This window comes from Rhinoderma darwinii, chromosome 6 (genome assembly GCF_050947455.1).
Source record: "Rhinoderma darwinii isolate aRhiDar2 chromosome 6, aRhiDar2.hap1, whole genome shotgun sequence".
In the NCBI taxonomy this organism is placed as follows: domain Eukaryota; kingdom Metazoa; phylum Chordata; class Amphibia; order Anura; family Rhinodermatidae; genus Rhinoderma; species Rhinoderma darwinii.
The window spans coordinates 134,930,141-134,952,534 of record NC_134692.1 but is presented as its reverse complement, the minus strand read 5'-3'; the positions used below and the strand labels follow the sequence as shown (position 1 = coordinate 134,952,534).

The 22,394-nt window shown below is 42.3% G+C and overlaps 1 protein-coding gene and 1 long non-coding RNA gene across 5 annotated transcripts in view; one reads left to right on the top strand and one right to left on the bottom strand.

The window, feature by feature from the left end:
• The window catches only part of LOC142655870 (uncharacterized), a 67,412-nt gene extending 48,862 nt beyond the window's left edge, over window positions 1-18,550 (bottom strand). Inside the window, exons 1-2 of one of the 2 annotated variants that reach the window (XR_012849563.1) lie at window positions 18,311-18,550; window positions 15,932-16,097 (exon numbers count right to left, since the gene is read on the bottom strand). This is a non-coding gene — a long non-coding RNA (uncharacterized LOC142655870). The remainder of the gene's footprint in view (window positions 1-15,931; window positions 16,098-18,310) is intronic. The other variant, XR_012849564.1, reaches the window with a different exon arrangement.
• Window positions 18,431-22,394, top strand: part of TNRC6A (trinucleotide repeat containing adaptor 6A) — a 61,713-nt gene continuing 57,749 nt past the window's right edge. For all 3 annotated transcript variants that reach the window (XM_075830506.1, XM_075830507.1, XM_075830505.1), the window contains exon 1: window positions 18,431-18,573. In XM_075830506.1, the coding sequence (XP_075686621.1) occupies window positions 18,569-18,573 (5 nt within the window). In that variant the 5' untranslated portion in view covers window positions 18,431-18,568. The remainder of the gene's footprint in view (window positions 18,574-22,394) is intronic.

Genomic DNA, 22,394 nt, shown 5'->3' with positions numbered 1-22,394 from the left:
TCAAAAGATTACAAGTGTCAGATCGACCACTGCCAAGGACTCAATGGCAAGGGAGAATATAAGTAATCACAGGAGACAACTTTGCCTTGTACCCCTCCATAGGTAAACTGATTTGGAGATATCCAGGTTTGTCCGAATCTTGGCTTTAGGAGACTCCTATAACAAATGCACCCATTTCCAAAAGTGAGGGCCAAAGTCGAGTCTGGATAGGAGTTTCCATAATTATGACCATTCAACAGAATCAAAAGCCTTGCAGGTGTCTAAGGAGAGTATAAAATCAAGGAACGGCACATCCCCGGCAGCAGCTATGATTAAATGGAGTCGCCTTTCCCGGCATGAAGTTTGTCTGGTCGGACTAAATGAAGAGATATGGGGCAGTAAAGGCCCTATTACACTGGCCAATTTTGGCCGGTGCAACGAGTGCCGATCAACGAGACATCGTTTGCTCCTGTCACAACGAGCTATGGATGAGGACGAGCGGTCGTTACTCCGATCGCTCGTCCCCATACATTATCATTTCGGCAGCACGTCTCCGTTTACACATGTGCTGTCGACAACAATAATAGTTTACTTTTTTAATACCTTCCCGACCGCCCACTGTCTTTTGACGTCAGGCGGTGCGGGTGCTTAATCTACAGAGACGTCTTTTGGAGTCGCTGCAGATCAGGCTGATGAGCGCTCGTGTGAGCGCTCATCCTCTAAGCAGGAGCTGTTACTAACAGCTCCTGATCTTAGAGCAGCCTCCTGAACACAGCTGGGGTCGGCACACATTCGGACCCCAGCTGTTTAACCCTTTGATTCCAGTGATGCGATCAAACAATGGGGAATCCCTCTGCAGTCAGCCCTGGGGACCTACAAAGGACCCCAGGGCTGTCTGTTCCATGTGCCTGCTGTTCGGGCACACTATGTGCTGCCCGATCAGCAGCCTGTGTCATAGTGACACAGTGTAATGTATTGGCGTACAGGAGTATGCTAATACATTACAAGTAAAAAATAAAGTTACAAATAAAGTTATCCCTTGATGGGATTAAAAAAAAAAAAGTAACAAAACAAATAAATAAATAAATAAAAAAAGTCCCAAAAAGAGTCTTTATTTTCCATTAAATACATTTTATTGCCCCTACAATAAATAAAAACAAAAAACCTACGCATATTAGGTATCTACACGACCGTAATAACCTGAAGAATTAATCTAACGGGTTATTTAGCATGAAACGTGAACGGGATAAAAAATAAACAAAAAAAACTATTCCGAGAATTGCTTTTTCCTATATTCACGCCGTAAAAAATTTTTTTTTTACCCCCAAACTGGGGGAAAAAAAAATACTATTTCTCTCGCATGAAACGAGGCCTCATACAGCCACGTCAATGAAAAAATAAAAAAGTTATGGCTGCTGAAACGCAGAGAGGCAAAAACAGAAAAATTGAGCTGGTCATTAAGGTCTTTTCAGGCACGATCAGCAGATGATCAAGCGTTTGCTCGTTTATCTGCTGATCACTGCCCTCTTTACACAGGGCAAATATCGGCAACGAACGCTTCTCTGTCTGATAATTGCCCAGTGTAAAACAGAGGGTCTCTTGGCTTCAGTAAAGGAACCTCCCGCATAGATAGAGGTCGGGAACCCCCATCAAAGGTGACTTCCTACAGCTCCCACATCCACTGGGTCACCAGTTCCCCATGATTGATATTTTTTTTCTCCGCAGTATCCTACTTTACTGACACTTTATTTTCAGAGCCCAGAAGTAAGACTGGGGCTGTGATGAAAGAAGCAACAGGGACAAAGTTGTTGTGACATTAAGAAGGGGGCACTCTCTAGTAGTGTGAACTAAACCGGTCCAAACTACCAGGCACATATCAGTGCATGCAGCTCAAAGTACGCAGCAAATAACCAGCTCCACATTTGGCAGCAGAGCAGAGGTCATGCACTTGAGGTCAGAGTATGACTCCATTTCTATAATCTGCTCCTCCGTGCTGAACAAGTCATTGTGTTTGGTGAAAGTATCCGTCCTGCACCTGTCACTTGTTTTGCTCGGTGTAACACTAAGACAGTAAGTACATAGTGCCTTCTCACGGATTCTGCACCCATCATCTCATTACTAATTATGGCTTTTTGTGTAATGTGATGGCATGGAAGACCATGACGCACGAAGCCTGCTCCCCACCATTATATTTTGGGTGACTGTATATCGCTGTCATACTTATTTAGAGTCGTCCTTTACCCCACATAGTGTAGTTCTATGTCAGAAACATAGGCAGGGACTTCAATTTCTTCCTTTTAGAATTACATTTCTATAATAAGGAAGCTAAGGTGTTAAATGGTCACATGGGAGACCAACCTCCTAAAGCTGTAGCAAAAGGCCCTAGGATATAATCAGCTTTTGTAATGTTATTCTAACTCAGGTTTGGGTTTTTTTTTTCTGTGGGATTCTGTTTCCTGTCACAATCATGCATGTTTGATGCCATATTGAATCTACACTATATGGACAAAAGTATTGGGACACCTACACATTACACCTACAGGAGTTTTTATGACATCACATTCTAAATCCGTAGGCATTAACATGGGGTTATTCCCCCCCCCCCCCCCTTTGCAGCTAAAACGTCTTCCACTCTTCTGGGAAGACATTCTACAAGATTTTGGGGTGTCTGTGGGAAGTTTTGCCTATTCATCCAGAAAAGCATTTGTGAGTTCAGACACTGATCTTGGGGGAGGGGGCCCGACTCTTAATCTCCATTCTAGTTCATCTCAAAAGGTGTTAGATGAGGTCATGACTCTGTGCGGCCAGTCAAGTTCTTCTATACCAAACCCACCCAACCAACCATGTCTTTATGGATCTTGTGCACTGGGGCACAGTCGTGCTGGAATAGAAGAGAGCCGAACCCCAAAGATAGAATCTACAAATGTCCAAAATATCTTGGTATACTGAAGAATTAAGTTTTCCCTTCACTGGAACTAAGGGGCCGAGGCCGACCCCTTAAAAACAACCCCATAGCATAAACTTTACAGCTAGTCGGGCAGGTAACGTTCTCCTGGCATTCGCCAAACCCAGACTCATCCGTCAGACTGCCAGATAGAGACGCATTATTCATCACTCCACGGAACACGTTTCCACCGCTCCAGAGTCCAGTGGCGGCGGCTTTACACCACTCCATCCGACGCCTGGCATTGTGCTTGGTGATGTAAGGCTGGCATGCAGAGGCTTGAATTCTGCAGTGATTGAGTTTCGCAGGGCGCCGGCGACTTTTATGCACCTCAGCACTAGATGACCCCGCTCTGTAACGTTACGAGTTCTGCACTTCATGGCTGAGTAGTTGTGATTCCTAAACGCTTCCACTTTACAATAATATCACTCACAGTTGATGGTGGAAAATCTAGGAGGGAAGAAATTTCAGGAACCGACTCGTTACATCGATGTCGTCCTATTGCAGGACCGCGCTGGAATTCAGTGATCGCCTTACAACGGCCCGTTCCATCACTAATGTCTGTAAAGACGGCTACATGGCGTGTGCTGGATTTTATACACCTGTGACAATGGGACTGAATGAACCTGAATTTAATGACTAAGTGGTGTGTCCCAAAACATTTGTCCATATAGTGTATATGAATCATTCATGTTTTCGCTTTGCTCATTTTACACGGAGCAATTATTATTACCAACGCTTAGAATCGAACTATAATTGCTCGATGTCAACAGAACGCTGAACTCCTCGGAGAACGTCTATTTTCTTTTGTCTCGAAGAGGAAGCACTTGATGGCGGACACCTGGCTTCGTGTAGTCTGCGTCCAATCACATGCTATTCTCCTTGGGTCCAGACTTCCTGCCTCACCCCGAACACCCTGTACAGGAGGAAGACTGTCCAAAGCAGCAGTCACTAACAATAGAAGTGTGTGCTACCGATACAGTATTTACGACGTGTGAGTCTACCTGCGAGCCAGACATTTCCCCTCCAGTGGCCGCTACGGGGGAAATAAAGCATTACATGGCGGCCATGTAAATGAGCGGCTGTCCAAGTAATGCAGTGATGGGACGGGTCTGTTAAAAAAAATCTATTGTAAAAAAAAATAACATAAAAAAAGCATAAAATAAAAAATAAAATAAAAAGTGTTACCCTAGCCTGACCTCAGCCTTTTTCAGCTTGTCCCGCGGTCTGACCCACAATGGATGTCTAAGTAATGCAGGCTTCAAACAGCAAAGCAAAAGAAAAAAAGACGTTTTCAAGGACAATACAAACCACAATGCGTTCACAGAGAGGAAGTGAAAGGAGTTTCTCCCTTGACGAATAACTCAATGTAATCAAGCAAGAAAACGTAGTATTTATATCTAACGTGACAGGAGAGAAGGAGCGCCCAAGGCTGCAACCTCGCAGTGTTCTGCTTTTTTCTGATCTTATCGCAGGTAAACTCCGGGGGAAAATTAATGATTTTATAGATGACGGAATCGCCAAACGCAATTCATCTATCGCGCTGTCTTCAGGAGAGAATCCCTTTAAAAAGGTTTTTACACGAATCACATTTATGATCTATGGATTTGATCAGGATCAGAGGAGCCTCCACTGATCAGACATTCACGGCGCGGGTCTACACCCGGATATGTCTTACACATGGGTTCGTGGATCATGAGCGATCGCTCTATGGCATTATATTTGCCCGCTTGAATATTATAATCGTCCACTAAGTCACATAAGGTCCTATATAAACAGAGCAGCTTCCTATAGTATCGTGGAGGGAGAGAAATGTCATATAAAAGAAGAATAAGCGCTGAAGAACGTCCCTGTGCGGTGTCCCCTGAGCCGCAGCTTCCTGCGCGCTCACAGCCTATTGTCACTAACTGTGTGCCTGACTGGAATACACATTGACAGCGCTGACAACCTAATTCCCAGCCTGCAATCTCACCTCCAGGGCCGTAATGTACTGATAGCGAAGGCGACGTCTTATTTATTTCTTCTCTATCTGCTTCTGTGTTTGTCGGGAATCTTTGCTGCTTGATAAATATGGATGAGGGGAGATGAAAGGACGGGGGGGGGGTCCGCGTTGCGGCTTTGTTTAGACGGAGGTGTTACGCTTCTTTTATGCCTTGAGATCTAGTCGTTTATAGAAAGGTTTACAAATGTCAATAAACGCCGGGCCATGGGAAGAGCGCTCAACTATTGTCAATGTGTCAAACATTCAATTCTCTTTCTAGGAAAGCCGGGTGACAACTGATATATCGTACGCCATTACAGCTCCCACTGGGAAGTCATCCAGCTTTGTTAGGCAGTGTTCACACTGAGTTTTTTTTGCAAGCAGAAAAAATCTGCCTCAGAATTCCTTCAGGAATTTTGAGGCAGATTTTGAACTGCCTGAGATTTTTCGCGGCCATTGAATAATCTAATGCAAGGACCGCGGGCAAAAAACGCAGCGAAAAACACTCAAATGAGCGCCGCAGGTTTTTTTCTGCCTCCTATTGAATGTCATGGGAGGTCAGACGTGGAAGCCATGGCAAGAAAGATCACGCCACTTTTTTATTCTGTAAGCGGTCAGTCAGGGCAGGGCAAAAAAACACATCTGCCTCCCATTGAAATCAATAGGGGGGGGGGGGGGGGTTTGGCCATATTTTTGACACTGATTCAGCGGCGGTTTCTGCATCAAAATCAGCGCCGAAAAACTCTATGTGGACTGACCCTTAGAGTCCTGAACAGCCGGGATGTGTCAACGTGTAAGTAGGAAGATTTTCAGGATTATCCTATATTGCAGACCACCGGTTTGCCCCGGTACTTGGCAGTTTAGCCTCAAACAGAATGACCCGGGTCTGTATTTAAAGGGGTTTGCACATCATTGGCTCTGTTCACACTTGCATCGTGGTTTGTAACAGAAATCACAACGCATAGTCGGATCGCATGATGGATACCAGCGGTGCCCAACAGACCCTATTGGTTTACAATGGGGCCTGTCGGGTTCCTCCGAGGTGTTTATCGTTTTCACAGGTAAAATAGCCCGACATGCAGCGCTATTTTTCCAGTCAAATTTTAGGGAATCTGCTTCGGAGGTGTGAACAGAGCTTTAGACATTTATGGTATATTCACAGGTGAGGTATATTCCTGCTGGTTACAGCGTCCAGGAGACCCTCATTCTTCCAACTGGTGGGGGTCCAAGAGGTGGTACCCTACATCAGACATCTATGGCATATACTATGCATATGTAAGATTAGAAAACCCCCTTTAAATTAGCAAAATACCCATGTCTTCTGTGTTTAGACCCTGCACTTGAGATGCAATAACAATCCCAACCAGGTACACAGTCATGAAGAAACATGGCAGCCCCTTAGGCTACCCCATCCACCTGCACGCCAAGGGCTCATGCGCACGACTGTTGTTTTCTTCAGTGTTCTGTACGTTGGTATTGCGGATAACACACTGAACCATTCATTTACATGGGGTAGTGCACACATGCGTTTTTTTTTGGGGATCCGTGTTTACGCTCCGCAGAATTATAGAACAGGTCCTATTCTTGTACGTGTTTGCGGTCCGTGTCACCCATTCTAGTGTATAGGTCCACAAAAAACAGACAGCACATGGAAGCCACTAGGAACCGTGTTTTGCGGTCCGGAAAACGGCAACGGTCGTGTGCATGATGCCTAAATCTGTGCCAGACCAATTTCCTGGCCATCCAACAATTGCTATACTAGGAATTGTAGATTAGCAAGATTTCACCCTTCTGTCCCCACTGGTTATTTCCCTTGCTGATATAGTGTCGGGGTATGTTCATACGCAGTGTTTTCAGGCGTATTTTGGGGCTTTTACGCCTCGAAAAACGCCTGAAAAAACGGAAGCTGAACGCCTACAAAGATCTGCCCATTGAAATCAATGGGAAAAACAACATTTAGTTCATATGGGGCGTCTTTTTACGCCTCTGTAAAAAGACGCTCCGTAAAAAGAAGTAGCATGTCACTTCTTGAGGCGTTTTTTTGACCTGATTTTCCATTGAACACTCTGAAAAACGCCTCAAAAAAACGCCTGAAAAGAAGCTCCAAATGTCATTTTCAGCTTCAAAAATGCCTGAAAATCAGAGGCTGCTTTCTCTGCAACCAGCTCTGTAGTTTCGGATATTTTTTGCTAAGCGTGTGAACGTACCCTTAACATATTCTTCAGCGCTGTACGGAGATCTACAACATTTACATCTGATGAAGAGACGTCTGCACACGACACTACGACAATATAAATGCAGAGTAGAAAGGATAAGGCTATGTTCACACGCAGTAACCAAAAACGTCTGAAAATACAAAGCTGTTTTCAAGGGAAAACAGCTCCTGATTTTCAGATGTTTTTTAAGCCACTCGCGATTTTCGCTGCATTTTTTTACAGCCGTTTTTGGAGCTGTTTTCAATAGAATCTATGAAAAACCCCTCCAAAAACGTCCCAAGAAGTGACATGCACTTCTTTTTCGCGGGCGTCTTTTTACACCGTATTTTGACAGCGATGCCTAAAATGACACCTCGTGGGAACAGGACACCGTAAATCCCATTGCAAGCAATGGGCAGATGTTTGTAGGCGTAATGGAGCCATTTTTTCAGGCGTAATTCGAGGCGTAATACGCCAGAATTACATCTGAAAACACTGTGTGTGAACATACCCTAAGGGTATGTTCACACGATGAGAGGCATTTACGTGTGAAAAGACAGACTGTTTACAGCTGCCTCGTTTCGCACGTAAATGCTCCTCCTCGCATTTTGCGAGCCGTCTGAGACGCTCGTAAATCTTGAGCTGCTCTTCATTGAGTTCAATGAAGAACGGCTCAAATTACGTGGCAAAGAAGTGCCCTGCATATAATGTATAGAAGTGTCCTGCATATAATGTATATAAGTGCCCTGCATATAATGTATATAAGTGTCCTGCATATAATGTATAGAAGTGCCCTGCATATAATGTATATAAGTGTCCTGCATATAATGTATATAAGTGTCCCGCATATAATGTATATAAGTGTCCCGCATATAATGTATATAAGTGTCCTGCATATAATGTATATAAGTGTCCTGCATATAATGTATATAAGTGTCCCGCATATAATGTATATAAGTGTCCTGCATATAATGTATATAAGTGTCCCGCATATAATGTATATAAGTGTCCTGCATATAATGTATATAAGTGTCCTGCATATAATGTATATAAGTGTCCTGCATATAATGTATATAAGTGTCCCGCATATAATGTATATAAGTGTCCCGCATATAATGTATATAAGTGTCCTGCATATAATGTATATAAGTGTCCTGCATATAATGTATAGAAGTGTCCTGCATATAATGTATAGAAGTGTCCTGCATATAATGTATATAAGTGTCCTGCATATAATGTATATAAGTGTCCCGCATATAATGTATATAAGTGTCCCGCATATAATGTATATAAGTGTCCTGCATATAATGTATATAAGTGTCCTGCATATAATGTATATAAGTGTCCCGCATATAATGTATATAAGTGTCCCGCATATAATGTATATAAGTGTCCCGCATATAATGTATATAAGTGTCCTGCATATAATGTATATAAGTGTCCTGCATATAATGTATATAAGTGTCCTGCATATAATGTATATAAGTGTCCCGCATATAATGTATATAAGTGTCCCGCATATAATGTATATAAGTGTCCTGCATATAATGTATAGAAGTGTCCTGCATATAATGTATAGAAGTGTCCTGCATATAATGTATAGAAGTGTCCTGCATATAATGTATAGAAGTGTCCTGCATATAATGTATAGAAGTGTCCCGCATATAATGTATATAAGTGTCCCGCATATAATGTATAGAAGTGTCCTGCATATAATGTATAGAAGTGTCCTGCATATAATGTATATAAGTGTCCCGCATATAATGTATATAAGTGTCCCGCATATAATGTATATAAGTGTCCCGCATATAATGTATATAAGTGTCCCGCATATAATGTATATAAGTGTCCCGCATATAATGTATATAAGTGTCCCGCATATAATGTATATAAGTGTCCTGCATATAATGTATATAAGTGTCCTGCATATAATGTATATAAGTGTCCCGCATATAATGTATATAAGTGTCCTGCATATAATGTATATAAGTGTCCCGCATATAATGTATATAAGTGTCCTGCATATAATGTATATAAGTGTCCTGCATATAATGTATATAAGTGTCCTGCATATAATGTATATAAGTGTCCCGCATATAATGTATATAAGTGTCCCGCATATAATGTATATAAGTGTCCTGCATATAATGTATAGAAGTGTCCTGCATATAATGTATAGAAGTGTCCTGCATATAATGTATAGAAGTGTCCTGCATATAATGTATAGAAGTGTCCTGCATATAATGTATAGAAGTGTCCCGCATATAATGTATATAAGTGTCCCGCATATAATGTATAGAAGTGTCCTGCATATAATGTATAGAAGTGTCCTGCATATAATGTATATAAGTGTCCCGCATATAATGTATATAAGTGTCCCGCATATAATGTATATAAGTGTCCCGCATATAATGTATATAAGTGTCCCGCATATAATGTATATAAGTGTCCCGCATATAATGTATATAAGTGTCCTGCATATAATGTATATAAGTGTCCCGCATATAATGTATATAAGTGTCCCGCATATAATGTATAGAAGTGTCCCGCATATAATGTATATAAGTGTCCCGCATATAATGTATATAAGTGTCCCGCATATAATGTATATAAGTGTCCTGCATATAATGTATAGAAGTGTCCCGCATATAATGTATAGAAGTGTCCCGCATATAATGTATAGAAGTGTCCCGCATATAATGTATATAAGTGTCCCGCATATAATGTATATAAGTGTCCAGCATATAATGTATATAAGTGTCCCGCATATAATGTATAGAAGTGTCCCGCATATAATGTATAGAAGTGTCCCGCATATAATGTATAGAAGTGTCCCGCATATAATGTATATAAGTGTCCCGCATATAATGTATAGAAGTGTCCCGCATATAATGTATAAGTGTCCCGCATATAATGTATATAAGTGTCCCGCATATAATGTATATAAGTGTCCTGCATATAATGTATAGAAGTTTCCTGCATATAATGTATAGAAGTGTCCCGCATATAATGTATATAAGTGTCCCGCATATAATGTATAGAAGTGTCCTGCATATAATGTATAGAAGTGTCCCGCATATAATGTATAAGTGTCCCGCATATAATGTATATAAGTGTCCCGCATATAATGTATATAAGTGTCCCGCATATAATGTATATAAGTGTCCCGCATATAATGTATATAAGTGTCCTGCATATAATGTATATAAGTGTCCCGCATATAATGTATATGTGTCCTGCATATAATGTATATAAGTGTCCTGCATATAATGTATATAAGTGTCCCGCATATAATGTATATAAGTGTCCTGCATATAATGTATATAAGTGTCCCGCATATAATGTATATAAGTGTCCCGCATATAATGTATAGAAGTGTCCCGCATATAATGTATAGAAGTGTCCCGCATATAATGTATATAAGTGTCCTGCATATAATGTATATAAGTGTCCCGCATATAATGTATATAAGTGTCCTGCATATAATGTATATAAGTGTCCCGCATATAATGTATATAAGTGTCCCGCACATAATGTATATAAGTGTCCCGCATATAATGTATAGAAGTGCCCTGCATATAATGTATATAAGTGTCCTGCATATAATGTATATAAGTGTCCTGCATATAATGTATATAAGTGTCCCGCATATAATGTATATGTGTCCTGCATATAATGTATATAAGTGTCCTGCATATAATGTATATAAGTGTCCCGCATATAATGTATATAAGAGTCCCGCATATAATGTATATAAGTGTCCTGCATATAATGTATATAAGTGTCCCGCATATAATGTATATAAGTGTCCCGCATATAATGTATATAAGTGTCCCGCATATAATGTATATAAGTGTCCCGCATATAATGTATATAAGTGTCCCGCATATAATGTATATAAGTGTCCTGCATATAATGTATATAAGTGTCCTGCATATAATGTATATAAGTGTCCCGCATATAATGTATATAAGTGTCCTGCATATAATGTATATAAGTGTCCCGCATATAATGTATATAAGAGTCCTGCATATAATGTATATAAGTGTCCCGCATATAATGTATATAAGTGTCCCGCATATAATGTATATAAGTGTCCCGCATATAATGTATATAAGTGTCCTGCATATAATGTATATAAGTGTCCTGCATATAATGTATATAAGTGTCCTGCATATAATGTATATAAGTGTCCCGCATATAATGTATATAAGTGTCCCGCATGTAATGTATATAAGTGTCCTGCATATAATGTATATAAGTGTCCCGCATATAATGTATATAAGTGTCCTGCATATAATGTATATAAGTGTCCTGCACATAATGTATATAAGTGTCCTGCATATAATGTATATAAGTGTCCTGCACTTCTTTGCCGAGGCAGTCATTTTACGCGTCGTCGTTTGACAGCTGTCAAACGACGACGCGTAAATGACAGGTCGTCTGCACAGTACGTCGGCAAACCCATTCAAATGAATGGGCAGATGTTTGCCGACGTATTGTAGCCCTATTTTCAGACGTAAAACGAGGCATAATACTCCTCGTTTACATCTGAAAATAGGTCGTGTGAACCCAGCCTAAGAATTCTGCTGATTATTTAAGTCCGAAATCTGTTCAACCTTTTTTCTAAATGATATCCGTTGCTGGGAAAGGGTGACAACCAATATAGCTTCCATTACAGTTCCCACAAGGGACATCACCCCGCTTTCCTAGAGCCCTGAACAGGAGAGTGACAACCCCTGTGAGAGCTATAATGGTGGCCGAAATAGTTCCACCGATCTTTCCCAGAAAAATATATAACTAACTCACTGCAAAAATGTACAACTTGACCAAAAGAAAGTAACAGTTGTTTTTTAGGAGGTCTTCACGCGTTGTAGTCGTACAGAAAATTTCGTTGCAATTTTCACAAGATTTTGTGTTTTGTTTTGCGATAGTTGTAGCAAAAACTGTCATATGTCCCCAACGTGTGAATACAGCCTAAGGCTACCTCCAAACGAGCGTTTGTATTTTGCGGTCTGCGTGTCATCAGTGTCTCCTCCGCCTCCGTTCTGTATGTCCGCAAACACTGTCCGTATTGCATCCATATGTCATCCGTATTCACAGATCTGCGCAATAACCGGAAGGCAGGGAATGATGTCAATAGCTTGTCCCCGCACCCTGAGAAGGTCACATGATCGCCCTGGCGCCATTTTCTCTTGCATTTTTGCTTGGCTTGGCCCAGCTCGGTCCCACGGCCCCCAACACGGATCCGTGAAAAACACGGAAGTGTGCATGCGGCCGTAGAAATGAGCGGGTCAGTGTGCTATACATTAAAAAAACAGATAGCACAATGACGAAAACAACGGTTGTGTGGATGTAGCCTTACATTTTATTTTGGTGTGATTTTTTAGATTTAAGGTGGATATGGTTTTGTTAAGGTGGAAAGGGAAAAAAAAAAAAGAAGTGATCTTTCCATATAGGGTAAAGTGGAAGCAGAATGTACGGTATAGCAGAGCTCTGCGCCTCCTGAGGACTGGGAATAGCAGAGCTCGGCACCGCTCCAAGCACAGGGATTGCATTTTACAGCTGGCAGATTTCCCAAATAAGGTTTAGAAGAGAAAGCCTAGCAGCGCTCTACCCCCTCAGCCTCGTAACCTCACCGGGCGTCATCCTCCTGCCGAACCTCAATGTTAATCTCCTATGAAAGCATTTCAACACACAATGTTTGTGCTCCGTCAGTGAAACCTTCATGTCTAGAAAAAGGACAATATTTGTTTGCAGAAGCGTTGGCACAGCAAATCAGGCAATCCCCCCAGGCTACAATGAGTTAACGGATCCAGTCCTCGGCTGTAAAATCGACGTAGTAACAGGCTGTAGGTAATGATACGCATACAAACAATGATTAGATCTCATATATCAGACATGTGGCCATTTTCCCATTGCTCGAAGGCTGTCACATTTAGCGGACATGCATTTCCTACGCGTCTATAGGTATCCACTGGTCAACAGGTTGGTATTTGTTAGCGGGCAGTGACGGGGGTCAGGACTTATATGCGACTACATTATTAATTCCCGAGACCCCCGGATCTCAGAGCTAAATTTTTCTCCATGTAAGTTGTGATTTGGCCCATATGGCTGCCATGAGAAAGGGGGGCTCTGGTCAGGCTAGACCCAAACCAGTCCAGGGGAGGCAGAATGGCCCTTTTCTCCCCTACAAAAGATGGTAAGAGGGTCCGGGAGGAAGCAACTAGTGACAGGCAGTGTCCCAGGATGGGTGGGAATGATGGCATCATCCAGCAGAGGCCCCTTTTGTGACTTATATGCCAATGCTAGAAAAATGAAAATGGAGGGGTCCCTCCCAGCTGTAAAGCAATGCAATGTGTCCTCCTTGCAGGAATTGGCCTGGCACCGCATACCCAAACTATGGCCTGGGTTAAAGTACCATAATCTGGCTCCCTACTGAGCACCACAGCTATCTCCCCTGACGTCTCCATTAACAGGCATGCTTGGATCGGCTGGGGTACATGTGTCCTGCCATAGGTAGAGGGGGATAAGCTGCCGCCACATACTGTTGCTAGCCGCTGATCTCCAGGGCAACAAAGGATTGGGCATGTTAAAATCCAACATGCTTATCCTTGATTCCTCCGATGGTCAAGCTGCCCCCATGCACATTAAATTGTCAGGGGATCCCAATACGATTCACTGATGCATATGGCTATGAGACAGCTGCAGAAATAGGGGCATTTATATTTGTCCTGAAATCTGGCGCTCGCTCCCCCAGACCACGCTGTCTTACCTTCAATCTACAACTGGTTTTCTGCGGCACTTCCCCAACCCAGAACATCTCCCAGCGTTGTAGGGATCAGACCTTAAAGCGTAACTAAACTTTCAAAAAAACTTTGACATTTTGATCAGTGGTGCCTCCACCGATCGCTAAAACAAAGCGCCAGAAATGATCGGGTGAGCGCTGTGCCACTTCGTTTCTGATTGATTTTCCTCGGAAAGCTGAGCGAGCGGTGTACGAGCTCATAGACTTTCTAGTGAGTCCGTACACTGCTCCGAGGAAAGCCGATCAGAAACGAAGCGGCACAGCGCTTGCCTGATTGCTTCGTTTTAGCGATCGGTGGGGGTCTCAGTGTTCGGACCCCCATCGATCAAGACTTTACTATGACATGTCAACTTTTTTTTTTTAAGTTTAGTTACCCTTTAAGGCTACATTTACACGAGCGTGGCAGATTTACGGTCTATGTGCGTTGCGTTCTTGCATCAGTGTGCTTTGCGTGTGGCATGTGTTTCTCACGCACTCGCAAATCACTTCTTTTTTTGTCAATGGAATTGATGCGCAAATCACGCACAGCACAGTGTTCTGCATCCATGTACTATCCATGGTTTTCACGCACCCATTGACTTCAATAGGGGCATAGGAAAACGCACCAATATAGAACATGCAACGGACTCTCGCGGCGTTAAAACTAACGCATGTGTTAATAGCCCCATTGAAATCAATGGGACCGTGTGCTGTGCGCTGTTTCAACGCACAGCACACGGACGAGATTCACGTTTGTGTGAATGGGCCCTAAGTGTGTTATGTGCCACCCTCCCACCTAAGCAGAGGGATAGAGGGTAAGGTGTGGCATATGGTTCAAGGTAATGCAGTGAATGCTCAGTATTAAATTTAGGCCTGATTCACAAGGGCGTTGCGCATCTCAGATGTGAAAAACGGCAGTTTTTCACGTCCGACGTGCATCCGTGCTCTGCGCTGCGGGACACGATATCACGCATCCCCCGATAGATTAGAGTCTATGGAGGGATGCAAGAAGCGTGCAAAAATAGGACATGTACTATTTTCTCACGGACCCTTCACACGGTCCGTGGAAACAACGGCCGTGTGAACGGCCACATTGAATTATATAGGTCTGTGTGACGGCCATTGTTTCAACGGCCGTCGCACAAACGTTTAACACGTTCATGTGAATAAGGCCTTACCTTAATGAGTGGGGCTGCTGAAGGAGGTAAGATATCGTGGTCTGGGGGGGGGAGCGAGTGCAAGGATTTGGCCCAAATACAGATACCCCTATTTCAAGTCTGACATTAAGGGTTGGCAGATGAGGGACCGGGCAGAACGAAAGAATCTGATTGTTTCTTGATCTCCTGACAGAGCTTGTTTCTGGAAGTCATGAGACAGGATCCGAAAACAGCGCCACTTTTGTCCATAGGATGTGTCTGGTATTGCAGCTCAGCCCCAAAAGCCCCTATTAGACACAGCCCATGGACAAAACTGACACTGATTCTGGACAAAAAAGCAGTTCCTTTAAAGTCGCCACTCCAGGGAATCACTGTTACACGGCTCATCCATCTGCCCTAGCGGCTATTATTGGAGGAACGAACCTTGTAGTTTTGCAACAGCTGGAAAGCAATACAGAATCAACTCGCAGTCTGCTGCTGTCTGGGCATGCTGGGAGTTGTAGTTTTGCAACAACAGGAGAGCCGCAGGTTGTCTGTATCTTTTCTTTTATTTAGTTGCAGTCCATTAGTACGAGCGCCCAGTCGGCTGGATTAAAGCGGTGATGTATTTGCATAACTTGAAATGAGCGCTCACTTCGTGTTTACATAGGACACGCTGTGTATAATTTTCTAAAATATTATCTCAGCGTTACCCGAGGTCTTGGTTAATAGGAAACAGTAATGATTCCTCTCTGTAGAACATTTAGATGCTCACACTGTGATCATGTGTATTCAAATATTAATGACTTGCTGTTCCACAACTAAACACCAACCTGCCAAGAGGAGCTCATTAGTGGCGAGTGTCAGTAGTTGGCACGTCGCCCGCGTACAATGTACTGTCTGACTTACCTTCCATGCATGTTATGTGGAGCCACAAAAGAGTCCTTGCTCCAATGTCTTCATTCACATGAGAGGCTTCAGACCCTTCAGTAACTGGTGTCGTTCCCAGCCATGGAGTCTATCCTAGACGTCTTTGACGATTAACGGAGATCAACATATTTCGGATGCGTTCCTACTAAAAAATGTCATAAAAATATGTTATCTTAGTAAATACTCCCTGAAATCAAGAAATCTCCAAAAAATAGAAGTCCTCTTCTATAAGGCCCCCTACCCACGACCGTGCCCCTAATCACGTGATTACGGGCACGGCCGGCCGCGGACAGCCACCTGTATTTGCGGGCATATAAAGTATGGGAGCACGTTCCGTAAAAAGCACAAAATAAGACATGTCCTATCTTTTCCGTAGACTTTTAACGGTAAAGGACGCCTTCCCGTATCTATACGGGAAGGTGTCCGTGGGCAATAGAAATGAACGGGACCGTAATTACGGATGAATTCTACGGTCGTGTGCGTGGGGCCTACGATGATAACAATTCTAGTCAGTTATATTTGCTTATGGAAAAGCTGGGTGATCACCAATATGGAAACTTTACAGCTCCCACAGGGAGTGGTCACCCAACTTTCCTAAAAGGACCATTGCAAGAAGTCCATCGGGTTTGGAGTCCTTGGGACTGTGGTGTCGCAGTAACTTGGGACCACATTCGCTTTCATTACCTGTGTTGCGGCCAAAGACGCCGTGTAGTCCTAAACCTAAGATATATCGCCATATATCTGTAGGGTATACCGTGTGGCAGGGTTCCCTGTCAGTGGAGGGGACAGGCTGTGCGGTGGGTTAGTACTGGGTCGTTACAAAAGTTGGTCAGAGAGGGCCATTGGATGATTGGCGGTGCATGTGGCTGTGTGGTGGGCACCACCAGCTCTTGCAGTAGGATTGCGTGCCCGGCTGCTGAAGGTGCCAGGTGGCCTGGGCCCAGTATTTGGGATGCCGCCATGAGTCGGGTGAAGTTTGTTTTAAATTAAGTGTGACTTATGCCATACGTGCTAGTTTTGTGCGTTCTTCATGATGGGTCAGGATGGGGGTTTAACATTTGCACCCCTTAAAACAGAGCTATGTAAGAGTGGCATATTACAGTTACAGGTCCGTACTCCTGGTAGCCAAAATACACAAAAAAAAACTTGTGCCGTTTGGCTACGAGTCATAGTTACGAGTCTGGTGTATACACAAGAGGAGCGCTCCTTCCCGTGGGGTCTGACAAGCTGCGGTGTATGCGAGTATACATGCCAGCCTGTCAATCATCGGCCTAAAGGGCGAGGGGAGCGCTACCCTCATGAATACACTGGACTCTTATCTAGGAGTCCGGTGTATTGTTTCAGCGTACCCATTAGTCCAAAAAAATGTTTGGGCTACTAAGTATATGGATCTGTAGCTGTAATATGCTGCCCTTACATAGATCTATTCCCTTCTCGGACATTTATGCAACATCCATAGGATAGGCTATAAATGTCCGATAGGTGCAGGTCCCACCTCTGGGACCTGCACCTATCTCTAGAATGGGGCCCCGATCCCCATCCTGCCTTCTCCACTGAGTTACAAGGTGGCCGACGGTACCGGCCGCCTCGTAACTCCGTAGCCGTAGCCCAGCGAAAGTGGGAGACAGTAGGACGGGGGGTCAGGTGGCCCCGTTTTAGAGATAGGCAAGGGTCCCAGAGGTGGGACCCACATCTATCGGACATGTAAAAATTTCCGAGATTGGAATACACCTTTAATAGCAGTTTTCCACCACCAGAGGTGAACAATACCAGGCGCTGTTCACACTGCAGAATTGTCATGCTGATTACGACATATTTTCCATGTTGGAATCAGCGTGAAAAACGCTTGCAAAAAAAAAAAGCCTCCCGTTGTCTATAATATGAAACCGCCCCATTGTTCATCCATGTCGCTTCCTGACAAGGTTTCCACCGCGTATTCCTCCGCAAAAGCAGCCGCACGCAGATTATCCCCATTGAAAGGCCTTGTGTCGTCTTCTCCTGTTGAGGGAATACGCATTCTATTCATACGTGCCTATATCTGCATCTGGGAAAGCTGGGTGACATCTAATATGGCCGCCATTACAGCTCACCCAGCTTCCCTACATTCCTGAATAAATTAATTTCTTTGCTAATACAGTGATGATATATTGAGGATGTGTCAGTTTTAGAGTAAGCAGATTGACCATTCAGGATTCTAGGAGAGCTGGGTGACCGGCAGAAACAGCCATAACCAATAAACTAGAATAGAATAGTTCATAACTTGGCAAATTAGACACATTTATATTCACTTATAACCTGTGTGCCCCCATTTTGGGGAAGAATACTCTTTACTGTTTCATAAACACCTCCCTGCTTTACCTGCTATTGACTAGACCGCCTAATCCTCCGTGCAAGTCCGGTTGCTAAGCGGCGGTTGCTAGGGCGGCCATTTTGGAAAGTGGTAGGAGACCATAGAGCGGAAATGCCCGCACAGCGCGGCCTCCTCTTCCGGAATGAGATTTTTGTGGAGGAAATGGCGCCGGTGGATGTGTTGACCGTGTTTGCAGTGCAGCCTCTGTCAGACTGAGGGGCGCTCCGAGACCGCAGCCCTATGTCTCCGCAGTGCACTTTACATACATGAGGTGAGTGCGCCCCGGGGGAGACCCCACTCCTGCGTACCCCGTCATTAGAGCAAGCCCGACTTATTACCGCGGACTACGCGGCGGAGCTGAGGAGATATATGGCTGCACAGCGCCTGCCCCTACCACAGCAACACACCTCTCCTCCTGTATATACACATGCACTATATACATACATACATACATACATACATACATACATACATACATACATACATACATACATGCACTCACGTACAAGTACGTGCACCCAACTATATATATATATATATATATATACACACACACACACCCCCATATATGCACAGTTATATATGCAGACCTCTATGTGTGCACGGATACATACATATAAACGTGTGTGTGTGTGTATATATATATGCACACCATAGCATCTTATATGTGGACGGATATATATACACACACAGACGTCCTATATGAGCACGGTTATATATGTATATACAGACGTCCTATATGAGCACAGTTATATATGTATCTATACACAGACGTCCTATATGAGCACGGTTATATATGTATATACAGACGTCCTATATGAGCACGGTTATATATGTATCTATATACAGACGTCCTATATGTGCACGGTTATATATGTATCTATATACAGACGTCCTATGTGTGCACGGTTATATATGTATCTATATACAGACGTCCTATATGTGCACGGTTATATATGTATCTATATACAGACGTCCTATATGTGCACGGTTATATATGTATCTATATACAGACGTCCTATGTGTGCACGGTTATATATGTATCTATATACAGACGTCCTATGTGTGCACGGTTATATATGTATCTATATACAGACGTCCTATATGTGCACGGTTATATATGTATCTATATACAGACGTCCTATATGAGCACGGTTATATATGTATCTATATGCAGACATCCTATATGTGCACGGTTATATATGTATCTATATACAGACGTCCTATGTGTGCACGGTTATATATGTATCTATATACAGACGTCCTATGTGTGCACGGTTATATATGTATCTATATACAGACGTCCTATATGTGCACGGTTATATATGTATCTATATACAGACGTCCTATATGAGCACGGTTATATATGTATCTATATGCAGACATCCTATATGTGCACGGTTATATATCTATATACAGACGTCATATATGTGCACGGTTATATATCTATACAGACGTTCTATATGTGCACGGTTATATATGTATCTATATACAGACGTCCTATATGTGCACGGTTATATATGTATCTATATACAGACGTCCTATATGTGCACGGTTATATATCTATATATACAGACGTCCTATATGTGCACGGTTATATATGTATCTATATACAGACGTCCTATATGTGCACGGTTATATATCTATACAGACGTCCTATATGTGCACGGTTATATATGTATCTATATACAGACGTCCTATATGTGCACGGTTATATATGTATATACAGACGTCCTATATGTGCACGGTAATATATGTATCTATATACAGACGTCCTATGTGTGCACGGTTATATATGTATCTATATACAGACGTCCTATATGTGCACGGTTATATATCTATACAGACGTCCTATATGTGCACGGTTATATATGTATCTATATACAGACGTCCTATATGTGCACGGTTATATATCTATACAGACGTCCTATATGTGCACGGTTATATATCTATATATACAGACGTCCTATATGTGCACGGTTATATATGTATCTATATACAGACGTCCTATATGTGCACGGTTATATATCTATATACAGACGTCCTATGTGTGCACGGTTATATATCTATCTATATACAGACGTCCTATGTGTGCACGGTTATATATGTATCTATATACAGACGTCCTATGTGTGCACGGTTATATATGTATCTATATACAGACGTCCTATATGTGCACGGTTATATATGTATCTATATACAGACGTCCTATATGTGCACGGTAATATATGTATCTATATACAGACGTCCTATGTGTGCACGGTTATATATGTATCTATATACAGACGTCCTATGTGTGCACGGTTATATATGTATCTATATACAGACGTCCTATATGTGCACGGTTATATATGTATCTATATACAGACGTCCTATATGTGCACGGTAATATATGTATCTATATACAGACGTCCTATGTGTGCACGGTTATATATGTATCTATATACAGACGTCCTATGTGTGCACGGTTATATATGTATCTATATACAGACGTCCTATGTGTGCACGGTTATATATGTATCTATATACAGACGTCCTATGTGTGCACGGTTATATATGTATCTATATACAGACGTCCTATATGTGCACGGTTATATATCTATATACAGACGTCCTATATGTGCACGGTTATATATGTATCTATATACAGACGTCCTATATGTGCACGGTTATATATGTATCTATATACAGACGTCATATGTGCACGGTTATATATGTATCTATATACAGACGTCCTATATGTGCACGGTAATATATGTATCTATATACAGACGTCCTATGTGTGCACGGTTATATATGTATCTATATACAGACGTCCTATATGTGCACGGTTATGTATGTATCTATATACAGACGTCCTATATGTGCACGGTTATATATGTATCTATATACAGACGTCCTATATGTGCACGGTAATATATGTATCTATATACAGACGTCCTATGTGTGCACGGTTATATATGTATCTATATACAGACGTCCTATGTGTGCACGGTTATATATGTATCTATATACAGACGTCCTATGTGTGCACGGTTATATATGTATCTATATACAGACGTCCTATGTGTGCACGGTTATATATCTATATACAGACGTCCTATATGTGCACGGTTATATATCTATATACAGACGTCCTATATGTGCACGGTTATATATGTATCTATATACAGACGTCATATGTGCACGGTTATATATGTATCTATATACAGACGTCCTATATGTGCACGGTTATATATGTATCTATATACAGACGTCCTATATGTGCACGGTTATATATGTATATACAGACGTCCTATATGTGCACGGTTATATATGTATCTATATACAGACGTCCTATATGTGCACGGTTATATATCTTTATACAGACGTCCTATATGTGCACGGTTATATATCTATATACAGACGTCCTATATGTGCACGGTTATATATGTATCTATATACAGACGTCCTATATGTGCACAGTTATATATGTATCTATATACAGACGTCCTATGTGTGCACGGTTATATATGTATCTATATACAGATGTCCTATGTGTGCACGGTTATATATGTATCTATATACAGACGTCATATATGTGCACGGTTATATATATATCTATCTGTCTATATACAGACGTCCTATATGTGCACGGTTATATATCTATACAGACGTCCTATATGTGCACGGTTATATATCTATATACAGACGTCCTATATGTGCACGGTTATATAGGTATCTATATGCAGACGTCCTATATGTGCACGGTTATATAAGTTGTATTTGCTGTTGATTTGTATATAGACATGGACTATAGGGGAGATTGATCAATGCCATTGATGGTGTTTGGCACGCATGCTATATTCATGGCCCCATATATATGTATGCTTCTCATGTATAGAACATATATGCAGTCCGTACACATTTAACCCTGTGATTTCCGCGGCTCCCAGTTTTACAGTCCGTCTTGCATCCTCTCCTCGTAGACCAGGGTGTAGACCCCCGCAGTGTTGTGTTATTATAAACCCCCAGTCAGTGACTGCCCCTCGTCTATTAATAGAACTACAAGTCCCAGCATGCCCTCTGTATCCTGATGCGGGGGTCTGTGCC